The following is an 18,295-nucleotide window of genomic DNA, read 5'->3' on the forward strand; positions in this document are numbered from 1 at the left end:
CTTAGACTAGGTTGGAAGTATCTTAGAAGGCAAAATCTCATTTTGCAGAATTATGTAGACTCGTTAGTCAAAAGTATGCTCATTCAACGAATCGTAAGTCAGAGACTCGATAATTTGGAAGTCGTTGAGCAAGAATTTACTCGCTAAGCGAATACAAAGTCAAGGACTTACGGACTTGGGAGTTGTTGGTCGAGTACCTACTCGCTCAGCGAATCCAAAGTCAATGAGTTGGTGGACTTTGTAGTTGTTGGTCGAGCCTGAGCTCTTTTAGCGAATTAATGAGGATCTTACCTCTGAGAACTTCAGTGATTTACTCACTGGGCGAGCCATTCAGTCATTGGTTGAGTAAACTTTTGTGCACTTTTTGCCTAGTGAATGGATGGTCTCACTAAGCGAATTTTGGAGGAATGTAATTATGAGAGTTAAAGTGATTCACTCATTGGGTGAGTGAACCAATCATTGGTCGAGTGAATTTTTGTGCACTTTTTGTCTAGCGAGAAGGATGTCTCAATGAGCGAAGGGATCATAGTCTAGCAGTCTCTGTTAGGTGAAATTTCAGTTTACTTTAGCTAGTTTGGATTTATTATTTAGGATATGATTGGTGCGTGACATGAATATATATATATATATATATATATATATATATATATATATATATATATATATATATATAGTAAGTCTAATATCAAAAGTATGTATTCGGATAATCGAGTTTAGTGTCAATTACTTCTATATTTATATGCATATCTATGTTTGTGTGGACTTGTAACATGATTTTAGTTTTCATATGACTACTCATTGTTTACATTAGCTTATCCTTCAACATGTTTATGTGTTTGTTTGTGGTCCTGTCTTTTACAATGATCACTTAATTGTGTGGGCAGAGAAGGTTGCGGGTGAGGATACTCCTTTATTATGTAGGTAGGACGGTAGAGTAGAATTTGATAATATATTTTGTAACAGTTGAAAAACCTTATTTTAATAAAAAGTTAAAATTAAAGGTCAATATATTATCATAAAATATTTTAAAAATAAAATAATTTGAAATGGGATGAATTTATATTTAATATATTTAATTGTACTAAAAATTTGATAAAATAATTTGAAATGAGATAAATTTATATTTAATATATTTATTTGTACTAAAAAATTGATTTTTTTTTATAAAGAAGAAGTTAATTTATGTTACAAAAGAAATAAAAAAAAAAGCCCGAAGTAATGTTAAGTTAGAAAATTTTAAAATACTAATATGCTAACTTTTTAATATTCCATTTCTACCATTTCTTTCAGAGCCCCTTTTTGAATCTCAATACTTGCTTGGTAGCACTATGAAGAAGAGGTGAAATAAAATAAAAGCTCGTAGCGTTTGAAATGCGAAGGAAGAGAAACAATTGGGAACCGCAAACGAAGGCTAGGGTTTAAAACACATCACTTGCTTTAAGAGTATAATTGTGGATTTGGCTTTAATTTTCATTTTGTGGTCGCATTCAATAAAATAATATTGGCTTCAGACACTAGATCAAGGATTTTTGGCTCATCATAGGGAAGGTTTGTTTCATCTTTCTTTTCTAGAATTTCTCATTTGCTTCAACAATTTCTTTGTCCCTTTTCTGTTTTTTCCATCTTCATTCAATTGTGTTGATTACTTATGTTATTGTAGGACAGAGATTACACTAATATTTCCTTAGTCTTCTGGTTTGTTCATCTTTGTCAGTATTATCCGATCGGTTGATCCATCTGTCTTCTACATTTCAGTATTAGTCTTCTACCTTTGTTATAGTAATCTAAAACATTATTATTATACTCACTTAGTATTGTACTTTTAATTATACACATTTAGCACAATTTATTGCACATGAATTGATGTCATTGTTCTTAAGTTAGAAACATTCAATGTATGTTTTGAGATGTATATTTATGGCTTAAATATACATTCGGTTCCTATTTTTGTTAATTTTATTCAATTTGGTCCCTATTGTCGTTTGATGTTCAATTAGGTCTTCATTTTTGTCAAATTATGGTCAATTTGGTCTTTTTCATTAACAGTGTTTAAATAGTTAACGTTCTTGAATAGTACATGCCACGTGTCAGCTCTTGGTTTTTTAAATTTTTTTTAAATTTTTTTAAATTTTTTTTAAATTTTTTAATTTTTTTTTAATTTTTTTTTAAAAAATAATTTTTTTTTTCATTTAAAAAAAATGTCCACGTGTCAAGTCGCAATTATGTATGCTAGTGCCACATGTCAGCTTGTAGTTGTATTATTTATTTTTGTTTAATTTAGTCCTGATATTCGTTATTTTTGTTCAATTCAATCTCTATATTCGTTATTTTTTTTTAATTTAGTCCCAAATTTTATTAAAATAAAACTATTTAATTTTTAAAATTGATTTATTTTAACAAAAATTGGGACTAAATTGAAAAAAAATAACGAATATAGGGATTAAATTGAACAAAAAAAATAATACTACCACAAACTGACACGTGGCACTAGCATTGACACGTGGCACAATTGTGACTTGACACGTGGACCATTTTTTTGAAATTAAAAAATTAAAAAAAAATCAAAAAAATCAAGAGCTGACACATGGCATGTACTGTTCAAAAACGTTAACTATTTAAACACAGTTAGTGAAAAGGACCAAATTGACCATAATTTCATGCAAATGAGGACCTAATTGAACATAAAACGAAAATAGGGACCAAAGCGAATAAAATCAACAAAAATAGGGACCAAATGTATATTTAAGCCTATATTTATAGATTTAAAATAAGATATTATCCAACCTATTATTAGGGGTAATAGGTATTATGAAGTAAGATGGAATAAAATTAAGATTTTTTTTTTTCCTTTAAGAGGGCCTTGAGCTCAATTCTGAAAAAATATATTAGACTTTTTCATCCTATGCACATTTATGATAATATAACATTGACTTACTATATTTTTGATGTCCAATATTTATACGAACTGTTCAATTTTTTTTTCAATATATATTTCCTAGAAAGAGTTAATGTTATTTTTTTCTTAGATAGTATTAATGTTGTTTGAAAGTGATGACCTGATAGAATGAATAATACTACTTGTATTTCTAAGAAAAATAAAGTACATATAATTATGTCAAATCATCCTCTACGAGCATTAGCATTTTTTATTTATCAAACAAAATATACATATATACTAACGTTTCTTAACTATTTTTTTTTTTTGAATATTGAGAGAATTAGTTTTCGTAACAGTGTTATAATTATTTGTTCAGGGTACATTTAAAAGTTTTATCTTTATTAATATAAATTATTTTACTCTTTAATTTTATAATTAATCAGTAGAAACACATGCACCACCAGGAATACATTTATGAATTTAAAATAAAAAAACCTACCCTAAAATTCATCCAAAAAACTATTAATAATAGATTGAAGAGTTGTGTTGTACATTGAAATCATTAATTTAATTAGGAAGGAAAAAACTAAAAATTTAGTTTGGGTAAAGCTGTGAAAACATTAAATTACTACTTGTATTGTGAATCTAAGCAATATTAATAGTAAGGTGTGTCAGAATGTTTAAGAAAAGTTGAATGAGTCAGAGAAGTTAACATTTTTAAGCACGTTGATAGGAAGAAGATGCACCATTGACGCTGGTGGACATGGACGTAGTTTTCGAGCTCCAAAGAGGAGGAAGATCATTCTCCATCGAAATAGGTTATTTCGACACAGTTCAAGAAATCAAAGAAAAGATTCAAAAGTACCAAAACATTCCCGTGTCTCAGCAAACCCTAATCCTCAACGGCCAATTCCTCCAAGACAACGACGATCCATGGAAGGTCGAGATCCTTCACAACACAAGCATTCAGCTTCAACTCTCCTACGACAAGGACGACAAAAAAGATTCACTTAATAATTCTCCACTCACCCAAATCCACCTCAACATCAAAACCGGATCCAAAACGCACCTCGTTCCTCTGGAAGTGGACGTCAACGACACCGTTTCGAGGCTGAAGGAGAAGATCCGCGAGATGGAAAACGTCTCGGTGCCTGCTAACAGGTTGCTTTTGCACGCAACAAGTGGTGCAGAGCTGCATGATCATCAGGTGTTGCGAGATTGTGATGTTTCCGAGAACAGTGAGATCGAGGTGAGTTTCAAGCCGTCGCCCACGGTGTCTCCGGCGTCGAAGAAGTTGAAGGTGATGGTGTTACCTAAAAGTGGTATGAAGAAAGTTGCAGTGGAGGTGAATGCGTGCGATAACGTGGGGGAGTTGAGGAAGGAGTTGCAGAAGTTGCATCAGAGGGTTCAGTTTCATTTGCCTCAAGATGGGTATTTCTTCATCTACAAACAGAACGTTATGGATGATGATAGATCTTTCCGCTGGCACCATGTTGTGCATGGTGACACCATTGAGATCTTCAATGGAAGTGTTACTGGAGGATCATGAAATGGTAGATTACACTTACACACCAAACACATGTTTCTTTCTTTTTCGATAGGTTATACACACTGTCACTTTTTGTTCATGTTAATTCAGAAACTGGAATGACAATAATTTTGTATTGTCTTGTATTTTTTTACTCATTGATCTAGAAATAAAGAAAATGAAAACTGAAGAAGGGTTACTGAAAATTTGGCTATATATATTTGAAGGGTGTGTGGATATATTTTGTAGCTACGAAATATTTTTTAGATTAAGCTTAAATTATATTTATAGAAATATAATGTAGAAAAAAAATTAAAAAAATTCTATAAGATTTTGCGTAATTTATTATATTTGATCATTCAACTTGTATGTTAATTTTAGAAAAAATAAAATTATGTGAGTTAATTATGTTTTTTACCATTTTAAAGACTTATTTTATAAAAAAATATAAATTATAATGTATTTTACAATATTATTTACTTTTTTATCAGCAATAAAAACTCAATATATTGATGGCACAAGAGTCTCCTGCCCTAAAATAGAACAATGTTACGCAGATATTTATACTATAAACAATAAGCATATAACCCATAGTCTATACCAAACTAGTAATAATGTGATATAATTATTTTTACTATTATTATTGTCATTTTTAATATGCTTAATAATAAAACTTATTACCTAAATTTATTTAAATAAGTTATTAAAAAAAATCGGAACATTTATAGCATAGTTTAGCTGTGTGGAGAATTTAAACCGCTAATGAAGATGCCATTATTATTATTATTATTATTATTTGTATCATATCATGTCTATTTATAGAAAATAATGTAAAATGTAGGTATTCTACTCTCTTTTTGTTCTCCTATCTTTGGCATAATTTATTTTCATATAATTAACTTTTAAAATTAAGTTATTTCTAAAAAGTTATTTAATTATTTATGGAATATTTTAAAATGCTTACAAAACTATATAGAGTTTTATTTTTATCTAGTCATGACTATATGACTATATAGAGTACCATTAAAAAAACAATTGATATGTTTTATTATGGGCATATTACTGAATTTTAATAATTAATAAATTTAAATTGAAAATAATTGATTTCTTTTATACTCAAACAACCATTTTACGTTTTTAAATTATATATAATTATTGAAAAGATAAAGTTCTATAATTATAAAAAAATACAAATAAAAGAACAAAATATGTCTTAACTTTGTATATTTTTTTGTGAGTTAAAACATTTGTGATTAGGTTTCACCTACACATAGTTGATTGACTCACTAATGACTTTATGACTTTTTGTTCTTTTAATTTATTTTATATTTTTGTTGTAGTACAATCAAAATAGATTCATTTGATTTTGTTTTTTTACAAGTATAATTAAATATTTTACCAAAAATGATTATAAACTTGATAATGTAGTTGAAAATTAAATGATAATCTACATCTGAAAATCAAATAAATTAAAAATTCAAATTATTCAAACATACATTATTGAACGACATCATATTTAAGAAAAATAAATTGCCCACTTAAAGTAGTAAATAAATTATAATAAAAAATTTGATGACTCCGAGTCAAGAAATAATTAACATGTAAATATAATAATAATTATAATATAGTAATTTAACAACTTATAAATGTAACACCCCATTTAATTAATAATGCTAATTAAAGGAATGTCGCAATAGTATTAGAAACAAAGTCCTGGAGTGTAAATTCCTCACGATTATCTAAGAGAAATCCGAATAAAAGGGGCACACCACAATACCATAACAAAGTATAAAATATAAAACAACAACATTTAGTATTTTAGCCTAAAGACCAGTAGTACACGGGTCGTAGCCCTAAAGAAAAGCCCAAATAAACTTAGATCCAGTCCAAGTGACTAAGCAGCGGAACCTCCATCACCCTGATGATTACGGGGAGTTCTCACCTCTGCTCACATCAACAAGTTGATGATCATTGCAAAAGAAAAGCCCACACCATAGAACATACAACAAACAATAGAAGGGTAAGCTAGAGCCAAAACTAGTTTTATCATGCAATCAGATATAATTTCATAGTCAAATATACACATGTCATCCAAGCATGTTGACTTTCAAATCAATACACTAAGACTCGACTCTACTCATCTGGATATGTATAATTAGGTCGGATTCAGCGGATGCTTGCACTTGTGGTGGATATCTCTGCTCACCTCGAGCTAAGTGTTACAAGTGTTACAATATATCCAATCCCCCCACACAAGGTTATCCCTTAATGAGTTTCAGGCCTCTTGCTACTCTCACCACAAGAGTCAGTCCGCTCTAAGTGAGACTAACTGACTCCTTAGAGTGTCAGGAAGCAACCTTACCTTGAATCCTTACCCAATTATATAGATGGGGCACCACCATGAATCCCACTAACAGGGGCCATGGAATTACGTCCCGACCACTGAAGCACGACCCTGAAATCTCACCTAGAGATTCCAAGGAATTATGCACTGACCACAGACCAATCATAATCAAACAATGAAAGAATACTCATCATGCATATAATTTCCTACCAATCCCTGTAACCAATCCTCATTCATATCACACGTGAAATTCATGCCAACTCATTCTTCCCAAACCACGAATATAGAATTCCCGTTCATGCCAATGCCATGCCACTTTAATTACCAACCACCTCGTACTCAGTTCATGCCAAACTCATATTGACTCAACATTTCAGCCCATACAAACAAGTCTCATAAGCATATTCATACAGTTCATGTTCAAGATAAAGCATACCAAGCCAAGCATACAATTACTAGCACAAAAACATAGAAGGAACAGTTACGCAATGAAGTCATGTGCCAGTCTCGCCCAAGCCACAGGTTCTCGCTTAGGCGAGACTGTCAACAAAGGACCCTGCGAGACTCACGGGTTCTCGCTTAAGCGAGCCGCTACTCGCCTGGGCTAGAGTACTCCTAGCCCAAAAGCAGGTTCCTCGCCTGAGCTACACATGCAGCAACGTGCCTCAAACCCCTCACTCGTCCTCGCTTAGGCAAGCCCCTCTCGCCTGAGCGAGATTGTGTCTTGCTCAAACAAAAGCTCTCCGCCTGAGTGAGAGCTCGAGCGCGAGCTCGAATCTGTTTCTGCAAGTCTCGCCTAGGCGAGACTGGGTCGCTTGGGCGAGAACGTCAGGTCTCGCCGCTGTTCACCCTGCAACAACCATACAATCACATCCCAATAGCAACACACGTTCATCCAATATTTTACAGTAGCACCACAACCATATAATCATGAAAATGGCGGCAAATGTGCAAGACTCAGATTTAAACAAGGGTCTCTAGCTTCCCTTACCTAGAATAAGCTAGTACAGTGCGTCGACACCAACCACGGAGCACAGCAACTCTAGGAAAAGGCTTAGAAGTTGAGTAGAAACGAGCTTCGAGCGAACTTGTCCGAGGCGAGAAAGCAAACCCTAGCAGAGTAACGGCTACAAATCTTAGAACAAAGGGGGCAAATTTCTGAAAGTGCGTAAGAGAGTTAGGGTTATGGTAGACTTAGGGTCTGGTTTCCTTTTAGGCCAGCCCTAGGCCCAATTGACTTTGAGTAGCCCTTTAAAGTTAAGGCAGCATAAAAACTGGACCTTACAATAAGTGTAATAATTATTCTAATTTATTCCATTAAAAATATTAATTATTCAGTTAAAAGTTTAAAAAATATTAATATTATAAAATATATTATTAATGTTTATATATATATATAAACAATTTTTTAAATTAATTAATTAATTAATTAAAAAAGGTGACAGACCGATCCACCTTATGACGGGACATATTACAATTGTTAGTCTATTTCTTTGTCTATTAGACTTGTCTCGCTTGACCTATTTCTTTAACCAAAATCTACCTTGTGAGAAGATATGTTACAGTTGCTAACCTATTTTTTATCTGAAAGACCTATTTTACCTGACCTATTTTTTTTATTTTTTTGAACCAAGGACGCGTCAAGGCAAAACCAGTTTGTCCGGCACGTTTGTCATCCATTGGGAATATGTACCGAACTACTAAATCCATGAACTTTGACAACCGGAACATGTAATCCGGAGAACAATTTTGAAAGGGTGTAGTTACTAATATGACCAATCTAGAGTACATTACTGAATTCCAAAAGCATTAACCGAAATGAAAAATTGGGTGTGCATACATCCATCTGAGAAATTAACACTCAATCCGGTAGTAATGCCTAACAGGAACAGAGAGTCCCAAAATGTCCAAAATATAGGAATCAAAACTTTAGGGTTTCAGGAAGAATCCCCTGTTTCACTGGTTAATATCTAAGATGTATATTTCATAACTTAGCAAAAACGTGTTAACGTTTTAAGATAAATTAAAATTAAAATATATAAATAAATGCAAATATTATTTTATAAATCGATTTCTTAAGGTTTAATAAAGTTTAAAATCTGTTTCTTAAATGACTTCTTCCCTGACAAATGCTCTGTCATTACTTATCACAAGTTAAAATCTTTATTATTTTCTTTTCACACTATTTATATTACCTTCCAATCTTCCTCATCAGGGTTACTTACCCTAACTCCTCCCTCTGCATTACCTATTCAAATTATCTCATAACACAACACACGAATCACAGGAACATCGTTTAAGCCTTCAATGTTTATACAAATGTTTGAATTCCACAAGTTCAATATCAAAAAACAACAGAGTCTGAAGGCACAATTTGAACACCCAGACAATTTTATTTAAGAATAACACATCCTATGCCTATTTCAGTACTAGGTATGAAGTTATTTGCGTTATTCAACAACAGTACTTCTTCCGAGGATGTCTCGTTTGGGTTCCTGTGATTTTTTGACATCTTAAGTAGTCGTATATGGAATCTCTCCAATGGTGTTATCTCCTTGTACACCACTTCTGAACGTTTCTTTGTAGGAATCTTAGTACTCCATAGACGTTCACTCTTCTCAGCTAATAACAAAAATCATCACAATCTCACACATAAATAAGTATCAATCTCTGCATCTGTAATATAAATATAGATTGAAAAAGAAGATTTTTTTTTTCTACCCTTTTGATCTTTATATTTATCAAAAAACTCAGGTTGAAAATTCTTGGGCAGATAGTCCTCAAGACCAAGGCTTCCTCGTTTCTTATATCTAGATCCGCATGCATTGCACAACACTGGTTTGTCTTCTGGTCCATTACGCCAAAGTGGGGTAACTGATATCAAACCATACATATGTTGGCAACAAAATTTTTCAGACACAATCATTTCAGTACCATAATAATGTCGTTGAATTCTTTGTTTATCGAGACATGACACTCTTCAAGTGCTTTCATTTTACACACATAACCTTTTTTCATACGGTGTTTATAGTGCACTTTGCATAATAACTCAAATGAAAAATATTTTATATTTTGTAAAAAATATATAGTATTTTTACCTTTTCATGAACATTTATCTCCTATTCTTTTATAAAGAATTATCTATAATAGTTTTATTTCATGGTGTTAAAACTCACTATCTCATGTCTAATAGAAGAAGAAATAACCAAAGAAAAAAGTTGTAAACAAGAAGACTTACCATCAATTCCACAATGGAAGCATGGACCAAGCTTTTTCCCCATATGTGTGTGTAAAGTTCCTATCAAAATAACAAATCCAGAAAAACCCTAATATGAGATCTATAAAAACTTAAAACTTGTGTTCCTGAATTGAAGTTGTAGAAGAAGGGAGAAAGAGAAAAAAAAAATCAGTGAATTTTCTCAATATTCCCAAATTTTTGTGTTTCCAATGGTTTCCATTTCTTTTCTAATCTTAATCTCTATACTCTCTTGCATTTATGTTTTGTTGGTATGTAATTAAGTCTTAAATACGTTTAAATTCACATGTTCTACAAATGTCTACTTGTATCATCAGTTTTCATATAGGTACAAAAACATGCTAGCGTTACTTTTCAAAACCTATTCAATATAAACTTCAAAAAAATTATTATAACATAAAAGAGAGGGATGAAGGTGGGGTTGAGTGTTAATAGTGTGAAAAGTTTTTGAGAATGTTGGTTGTGGAGTGTTTTCTTAATAGAAATCATTCAATGCTACAAAATAGTTAATTTAATAATATATATAACTCATATTAAGTGGGTGGGGAAATTAAAAAGAAAAAAAAACATATATACAGGTAAAATAGAACTAAATCACCTACTAAAGCGATATTCAACTAATACTATTAATTTAATATTTATTATAAAAATATAAATAGCATATTTTCTTATAAGTATCAAGTATTGTGCTTATTCTCTATTGTATATGATACATTTTAATAATATTATTAAATGATATATTTATTGATCATAATATATTTAATGAATTTAATAAATGTAAGCCTTATAATTATACTATTTAATTAATGTAATATTTATATAAGTATACAAATTAAATGAAATTTGTATATTGTAATAAATATTGTATTTATTAAATATAATATGTGTAGAAGAGGGTATGTACTTTGTAAACCTTAGTGTTTGCATAGTATTCACAATGTAAAAGAGTTAAATTAGCCAAAATATTTCCTATAACTAATTTATTTTTTATCTATATCTATATATAAAGAGGATTTTTTTCCTTTTGTTGTTTATATTTATTTTTTAATTTTATTTTTTAAACATAATTTTTTTAAAATTAAAAATAATTATTTTATTAATTTTATTTTTTAAATCACTGTTTCTTTAAATTTAACGGATTTGTTCGATTTGACTATTTTTTAACTATAAAACTATCAAAATAAATAAAATACTTTTACGATCAAGTTATAGAAATTATTTAATTTGATTTTATAGTTATAATAACAAAAACAATAATATTTTATTATTTTTTTATATTATACGAAAAACATATAGCTGTTTTCACTATTGATAAAAAAAATATATAATACATTTATTTAATATAATAATAAAACATGTAATGTTACTCTAAGTATATTAAATATGTAACTTGGGAAAAGAAAATGTTGTAATAGATTAATTAATAAATGATATAATAATAAAAATGAAATAGTATAATAATAATTTTAAAGAAGGATTATTACTTTAAAATATTTTGAATTGATGGAATTATAGACTCTTATATGTAGAGTTTGCTAATAATTTATTGGTATCAATCCCTATCATATATCTACGAGAAAAATCTCATAAATAATGTAAATATAATGAAATTAAATAAATATAATATAGCAATCACTATAATAAAATATTCGATTAATAATTAATTTTAGTAACAAAAAATAATTAGTGTCAAATTTAGATACCAATTTATAAATTAAAAATTGATTAAATATATTTTTGGTCTTTCAACTTGTAGTGAAAATTAAAATTAATCCCTCTTTGAAATCTTGAACCAATTTAATCTCTCAATTCTATAATGTGTGAATTTAGTCATTTTAACTAAATTTTATTAAGTTTATTTGACGTTTCAAATATATTTCATTATAGTATTTTAGTTTGTTTATACCATTTGAACATGTTCGCTTCCATATTAGCTTAGAAAACGCGTTTGAAACGTTAAATAAACTTAAGAAAATTTGGTTTAAAGGATTAAATTCGTGTATTTATAAAGATAAGAGACTAAATTGGTTCAAGATTTTCAAGAGGAACTAATTTCATGTTTGACAAAAGATTGAAGAACCAAAAATATATTTAACCTACTAAAAGTTATTGGTAACTGAAATAATTTAAAAAATTATAATTGGTGTCTAATTAAAAACTAAAATAGTTTCTATTATAAATTGGTCTCTAAATTATCAATAACATTAATTATCTAAATTTTAACTATCAAAAAATTTAGTATACAATTAGGAAATTTATTTTTAAATTAGTCTCTAAATATATATTTTTTATTATAAATTTGGTCACTGTTTAATAATTTTACCGTAGTGAATCAATTTAATATATCTAATTTATTTTTAACATCTCCCTCTCCTCTTCAGCGTAACATCCACGCCTTTATCATTGAACACCATGTTCTGTTAAGTTACAATTATGACCATCTCTTATCACATAATGTTTAGGTTTTTAAGCATCAATTTAAATTTTTATTTCTAGTTTGCTTCTTTTTTCTATTTTTTTTTTCTCGATTCAATCTCTTCTTACGTTTTCCCGAGTGAGTTACGCTTGGTTTCAAATGGATGCCAAAGTTCACAAATTTTATTTTGTTTTTAAATATATATATATATATTTAAAATTTTCTTCAATAAACAATAGGTGAAGTGAATTCATATAATAAATGGAGTTCAATAATCAACTATGATATAACCTGCATGAAATGAATATATAACTTAATTTAAAGATGAAAAAACATAATCTTTAAGAATAGTTTTAAAAAACACATTTAATCCTATATAAAATATATAATTTTTTTTCACGCTAAAAAAGAGAGAGATTGTTTTGATACTTATATTATTTAGCGATCTTCTGCTAATGTACTAATTTCGAATAATTTATGTATTATTAGTCTATCTAAATGAGTAATTAAAGTATAATGATTGATTATTCTGTAAAACTATACTTTTATTTAACGTGATGAAAGAAGATATAAAAAAACTTAAGAAATAAGAAATACTTAATCATGAGTTGACTCGATCTGTATTTAAGTTTAGTGACATTTTTTTTTTAAATATGGAATTCTCCCAGTGTGATAAAATTAACACTAATCAATAAATAACGTTGAATTTGTTTTGCACGCGTACTGAATTGTAAAACTTGTGAATTAATCGTGGACGTTAATTCACTAATATGAGATTATGAAAATAGGCTCTAAATAGAATTTTTAAATCCAAATCCTAAGTCTTAATCCATCACTAAATTTTAAATTAGAACAGTAGTCAAATGGACCGATACTAATATTATTTCTTTAAATTAATATCAAATAATTTAAAATTAATATTATTTATTTATATATTTAATGTCAATTCAGTCATCTTCAATATTATTTACTTTAAATATTATTTAAGTTTAGATGGCACATTAAATTTATTTTTAATACTTATTTAACTCGTGTCCAATTTAACTTTTTTTCTAATATTAAAATTTATGTCTTGAAAATAAGTAATATATATATATATATATATATATATATATATATATATATATATATATATAAATAATATGTATTAAATATGATAATTTTTTTAAATATGAGAAATATATAATAGTTACCGCATGAATTCAAATTAAAATCAAATATAATAAACATTTTAAACATAAAAATTTATAAATTATTGTTATAATAAAAATATTATTGGTTTATATATTTAATATTTTATTAATAAATATCAGTAAAATATTATAAAATATCAAATATAAATATATGTCAAAAATAAATATGTGACATAAATTAAAGTATCATGGTAAACCTATAAATACATTGCATAGGTCAAAAGAATATATTTCTAAACAACTAGTCAACATGTTTCTTATAAATGTAGTGTGAGTATAGGAGACTTAATTGGGTTTATATGGATTTTCTCACATACCTTAAATAACACACAAAATAAGTGATAATCACATATCACAAAACAAGACAATAACAATTTGGCATTTTAACCTCTAAAATAACAAGCTAATCATAATTTGTTTCTAATTATTTAGAAAACATAAATTAAACAAATTAAAACCTGATTTCATTTATCATAATTCAAATAAATTTACTTTCACTTTTTATTTCTTTTATTTCTATTATTTTTCTTTTTCTCAAATCTACTCCTCCTTAAAACAAACAAAACCTTAATGTGATACTGATTTAACAAACTCGATTTACGCCAACACGAAAGTAAAGATGAAGAAAACGAGCATGGTGCAGCTGTTTTGGCAACAAGTGGAGTAGCAACGTGTTGGGCTCCCATTGGACCTAGGCACATCACCTAATTTAAAGTCGCACCACGGTTTTGCTAAGTCACCATCCAAAAATTCAATGAACTTTTCCTACAACACTACTTTTTCTTTTATCAGGTTTAATTACTCTTTTATCTCCCTTTGTCCAATGGACAAAGTGTCAAATTAGTTCTCTAATTATTTTAAATTTTAATTTGGTCTCAATTTTAAAAAAATTTGATGCAATTTAGTCTTTTTTATTAAATTTTTTGAAAGGAATCAACAACTTTTTTATCATATTTGATATTATGATTATGTTAATTACATCAATAAAGAAAATCATTATTATTAATAACTTTAATTTTGATGAAAAATTTTTGATCCATTTCAAGAAATTTAATAAAAAGAATCCCATTGCATCAATTTTTAAAAAATTAAGATCAAATTGAAGCTTAAAAAAAATCTGAAGGACTAATTTGACACTTTTAGACAAAAATAGAGACCAAAAGAATAATTAAACTCAGAAACATATTATTCATTACTCATTCTCATTATCAAGACTTTTTTTTAAAAGTTTTTTTATCATTTCTAATTTCCCTTTGTATATTTTTTGTGATAAATGGTAAATTATAATTATCTAATTTAATCAATTAACATATTTTTTTCAAGTTATCAAATTCATCTCATTACTCACTAATTTCCATAAATTTATTTCTTATCTTTCTTCATTTTTTACTATTTTCCCCTTAATATAAAGATCCATACTTTCACTTCTCTTTTCTTACAAACCATTCAAATTCATTCTCTCAAATTTATCTTCAAATCCAAATACAAATTTAAAGAAATGAAATGTTGATTATTTGTACTGTGTTACTAATACTTATTAAGAATTTACTTATAAGTTAAACATTTTATATTAAATAGAAATGAAAAAAATATAAAAAGATAAATTAAAAACTTTATTGGATTAAAGTTTAGGATGAAAGTAATATGAAATTATTTTAAGTTATTTCATTACAATAAAATGTTATATTATTGATAGAATTATATAAACAAAAACAAATTCATGGGTAAAATGAAATTTAACGACAAAAATTTTAATAACGGAGTATAAAAGTTTACTTACCAATAAAATATCTGTTGATAATGAATTTGTCACTAAATTTTTTTTTGAGTAATTAAAAATTTTATTATAAAAAATATTTTAAGTATACTAATATTTCTTAAATTAACATTTAAAAATGTAATAAATATTTTTGAAAATACTAATATTCATAAAAGTGACATTAAAGTTCGAAATATTTTAGATTTTAATATATAAAACGTAATAAAAATATTAAATATTTTAGATTTAAATAGCATTTTTAGAAATGTTATATATATTTTTAAAACATTTAATAATTATATTTTAATTAATTATAATCTATTTAACAATTGAATTTAAGAATTATATTAAATTTATAATTAAATCTAATAATTTATAATTGAATTTAAAAATAATTAATAAAAATATCAATTTTAATAAAAATATTAGTATAATATTAATAAAAAGATTTAATTTGGTTTTAATTTAAAAGAGACATAATTATTCTATTTTAATTAAAATTAAGACTAAATTCGATAAAAATAAGAAATATAAGAACAATTGAATAAAAATAATAAATATATGAATTAAATTGAAAAAAAAAAATAACGCTTGACAATACATTTAAAAATTTTAAAATTATAAAAGATTAAAAAAATCTAAAACTGATATAGGTGGCATGTAATGTTTACTCACGTTAATTATTTAACTAGTGTTGGTAAAAAAAAAAACTAATGAAAATTAATAAAAATTAAGACCTAAACGTATAATAAAAATAAGAAACAAATTAAAAAATTCAACGAAAATAAAACTTAAAAGAATATTTAAACCTAATCTAAAAAAATGAGGACAAATCTGCACACACACGTTGTATCTAGTTTAAAAAATAGAAATATAATCATAGATATTAATCCCTGTGAGTATGTTTTATTAAAAAACAAAATACTACTCAATCTTATTTTTTCAGTTAAATATTTCCAGCTGTATTTGGAATTGGTTGGAATTTGTAGATCTTGCCACCTATACGTTCACATATTTTATTATGTTATCTTACAATATTTTACAATAAATATATGCATATTTATTATCATGTTTTATTTTTTAATTTTGTTTATGACATAAGAACACGATAATTGAAAATATTATATGAAGTCAAATATTATAAATATTTACAGTTTGATCTTGTGAGAATCTTTTCCTACTATCTATTAGTTTTTCTTGTGTTTCATTTTTTTCTTGCTCTACTATGTTTTATTTTATTTTCATCTTTTACATGGGTGACTTTCATTTTAAATTTTGTATTATTGCTTTAAAATAATATTAAGATTAAAATAAGAGAAATATTTGTGTAAGAAAATCTTTCTTATATATATTATTATAAATAAAAACTTATGAGGTGGTTTCGCACATCATAGCTTTCCAATTGTCTTTTATGTTTTCTAACATTTTATGAATGTTTCTATTTCTATGGTTGTAAATAATAAATGCTAATTACTTTTCGTGGGCATCCAAAGAAATATCTAATTAACAGACTTGTTTTACCTATTAAAGAATTTGTTTTAAAATTGAATTGTTTAGATAAAGAGAAAATTTTGGTTCCAGCATTGTTTATTATTTACCTGTTTGTTAATAGATATGTTCTTGAGAATCAAAATGCTCCTATATGGAAAGACGTGTATTATTAATTTGAAATAAACACAGTACACATCAGTAATGGGGACATATTTGTTCATTTCATTACTCACACGACCGTTAAAAACCAGATTAATATGTTTTTTAATTGCAAATAAAAAAAGAACCTTAAGAATAATGTACATTGAATTTTTTTCCTAAACGATGCAAGCGCATAGTTGTTTTCTTCCCATTTCTAACAACGCTCTACGAAAAGATATATCTATGAAAACTGAAACACTATAAATATATACCCCTTGAGGATAAGCATTTTATGCAAATTATATCTTTTTCTGATATATCTTCTCCCAATTATTTGAGTAAAGTAACCATTTTGGCGTAATGGAAGACCAGAAAAATGTAGAGAGTGCAAGAAATGCGCTTGTTTCAAACTATGTTACAGGTAACTATGATACAACTAATCAATTTATTTTATTTTTTATCTTTATCAATAATTGTCGGTTGTTTATATTTTTGTTAGTGGAAGAGTTGAACTCAGAATCTCTCTTACCTATCAAATCTTTCAAACCTATCTTATTATTCTCAGATGTTAATAAAGAGAGAGTTGAACTCACAACCTCTTCGATTTTTTTTCTAACTTTATCACTAAGTTACCTTATAATTTCTATGTAAGTTAACTACTTGTTTGATGTGAGATTATGTTTGTTTCTAACAATTAGACATTTTTTCTTAGGTAAGAGAACACGTTCATGGAGTCGTGAGATTCCTAGAAAGAAACGTTCAGTGATGTTGCGGAAGAAGATGACATTGAAGAGGTTTCATATACTACTTTTGAAGATGTCAGTAAATGAGGGGAACCTAGATGAATCATCCACAGAAGATGTTTTGTTGTTGAATGACGCAAGTAACTTCATAGCTACTAATGAAATAGGGCTTGGTGGAGTTCTTCTTAAGCCATCTGATAATATTTCTGCATAAAAGACTTCATTTATATATTATTAATGTGTTAAAATGACTAGATTTATCAGTGATAATGTTATGTATGAATTTGATCCTATTACTTTTAAGAAAATTCTATTGAAATTAATAAAAAAATCTTCATGACATTATGAAGTTGACATGAAATGTGTTAGAACATGGAAGAAAGAAACGTAAATGAAACTTATAATTTTTAGATTTATTTTGGAATGTGAATATAATTTAATTTAGTGAATGTTCAGCCAACAAAAGTGTAAAGTTATGATTATCTTTAAAATTAAAAAATCAATGTATACTTAAACTCATTGTTAGATTCTTAACTATTAAAGACT

At 27.3% G+C, this 18,295-nt stretch overlaps 2 protein-coding genes across 2 annotated transcripts; one reads left to right on the forward strand and one right to left on the reverse strand.

The window, feature by feature from the left end:
• Positions 1-3,641: 3,641 nt before the first annotated feature.
• Positions 3,642-4,427, forward strand: LOC114176127 (ubiquitin domain-containing protein 7SL RNA1-like). Its single transcript, XM_028061063.1, has one exon. It carries the CDS (start codon positions 3,642-3,644, stop codon positions 4,425-4,427), a length of 786 nt encoding a protein of 261 aa, XP_027916864.1.
• Positions 4,428-9,085: 4,658 nt separating this feature from the next.
• On the reverse strand, positions 9,086-9,676 carry LOC114178599 (GATA transcription factor 27-like). The gene is made up of 2 exons (XM_028064602.1): positions 9,472-9,676; positions 9,086-9,372 (listed from the first exon to the last, which is right to left on the reverse strand). The coding sequence occupies exons 1-2, from the start codon at positions 9,674-9,676 to the stop codon at positions 9,143-9,145; spliced, it is 435 nt and encodes a 144-aa protein (XP_027920403.1). The 3' UTR covers positions 9,086-9,142.
• Positions 9,677-18,295: the final 8,619 nt, after the last annotated feature.

This window comes from Vigna unguiculata, chromosome 3 (assembly GCF_004118075.2).
Source record: "Vigna unguiculata cultivar IT97K-499-35 chromosome 3, ASM411807v1, whole genome shotgun sequence".
Lineage (NCBI taxonomy): Eukaryota > Viridiplantae > Streptophyta > Magnoliopsida > Fabales > Fabaceae > Vigna > Vigna unguiculata.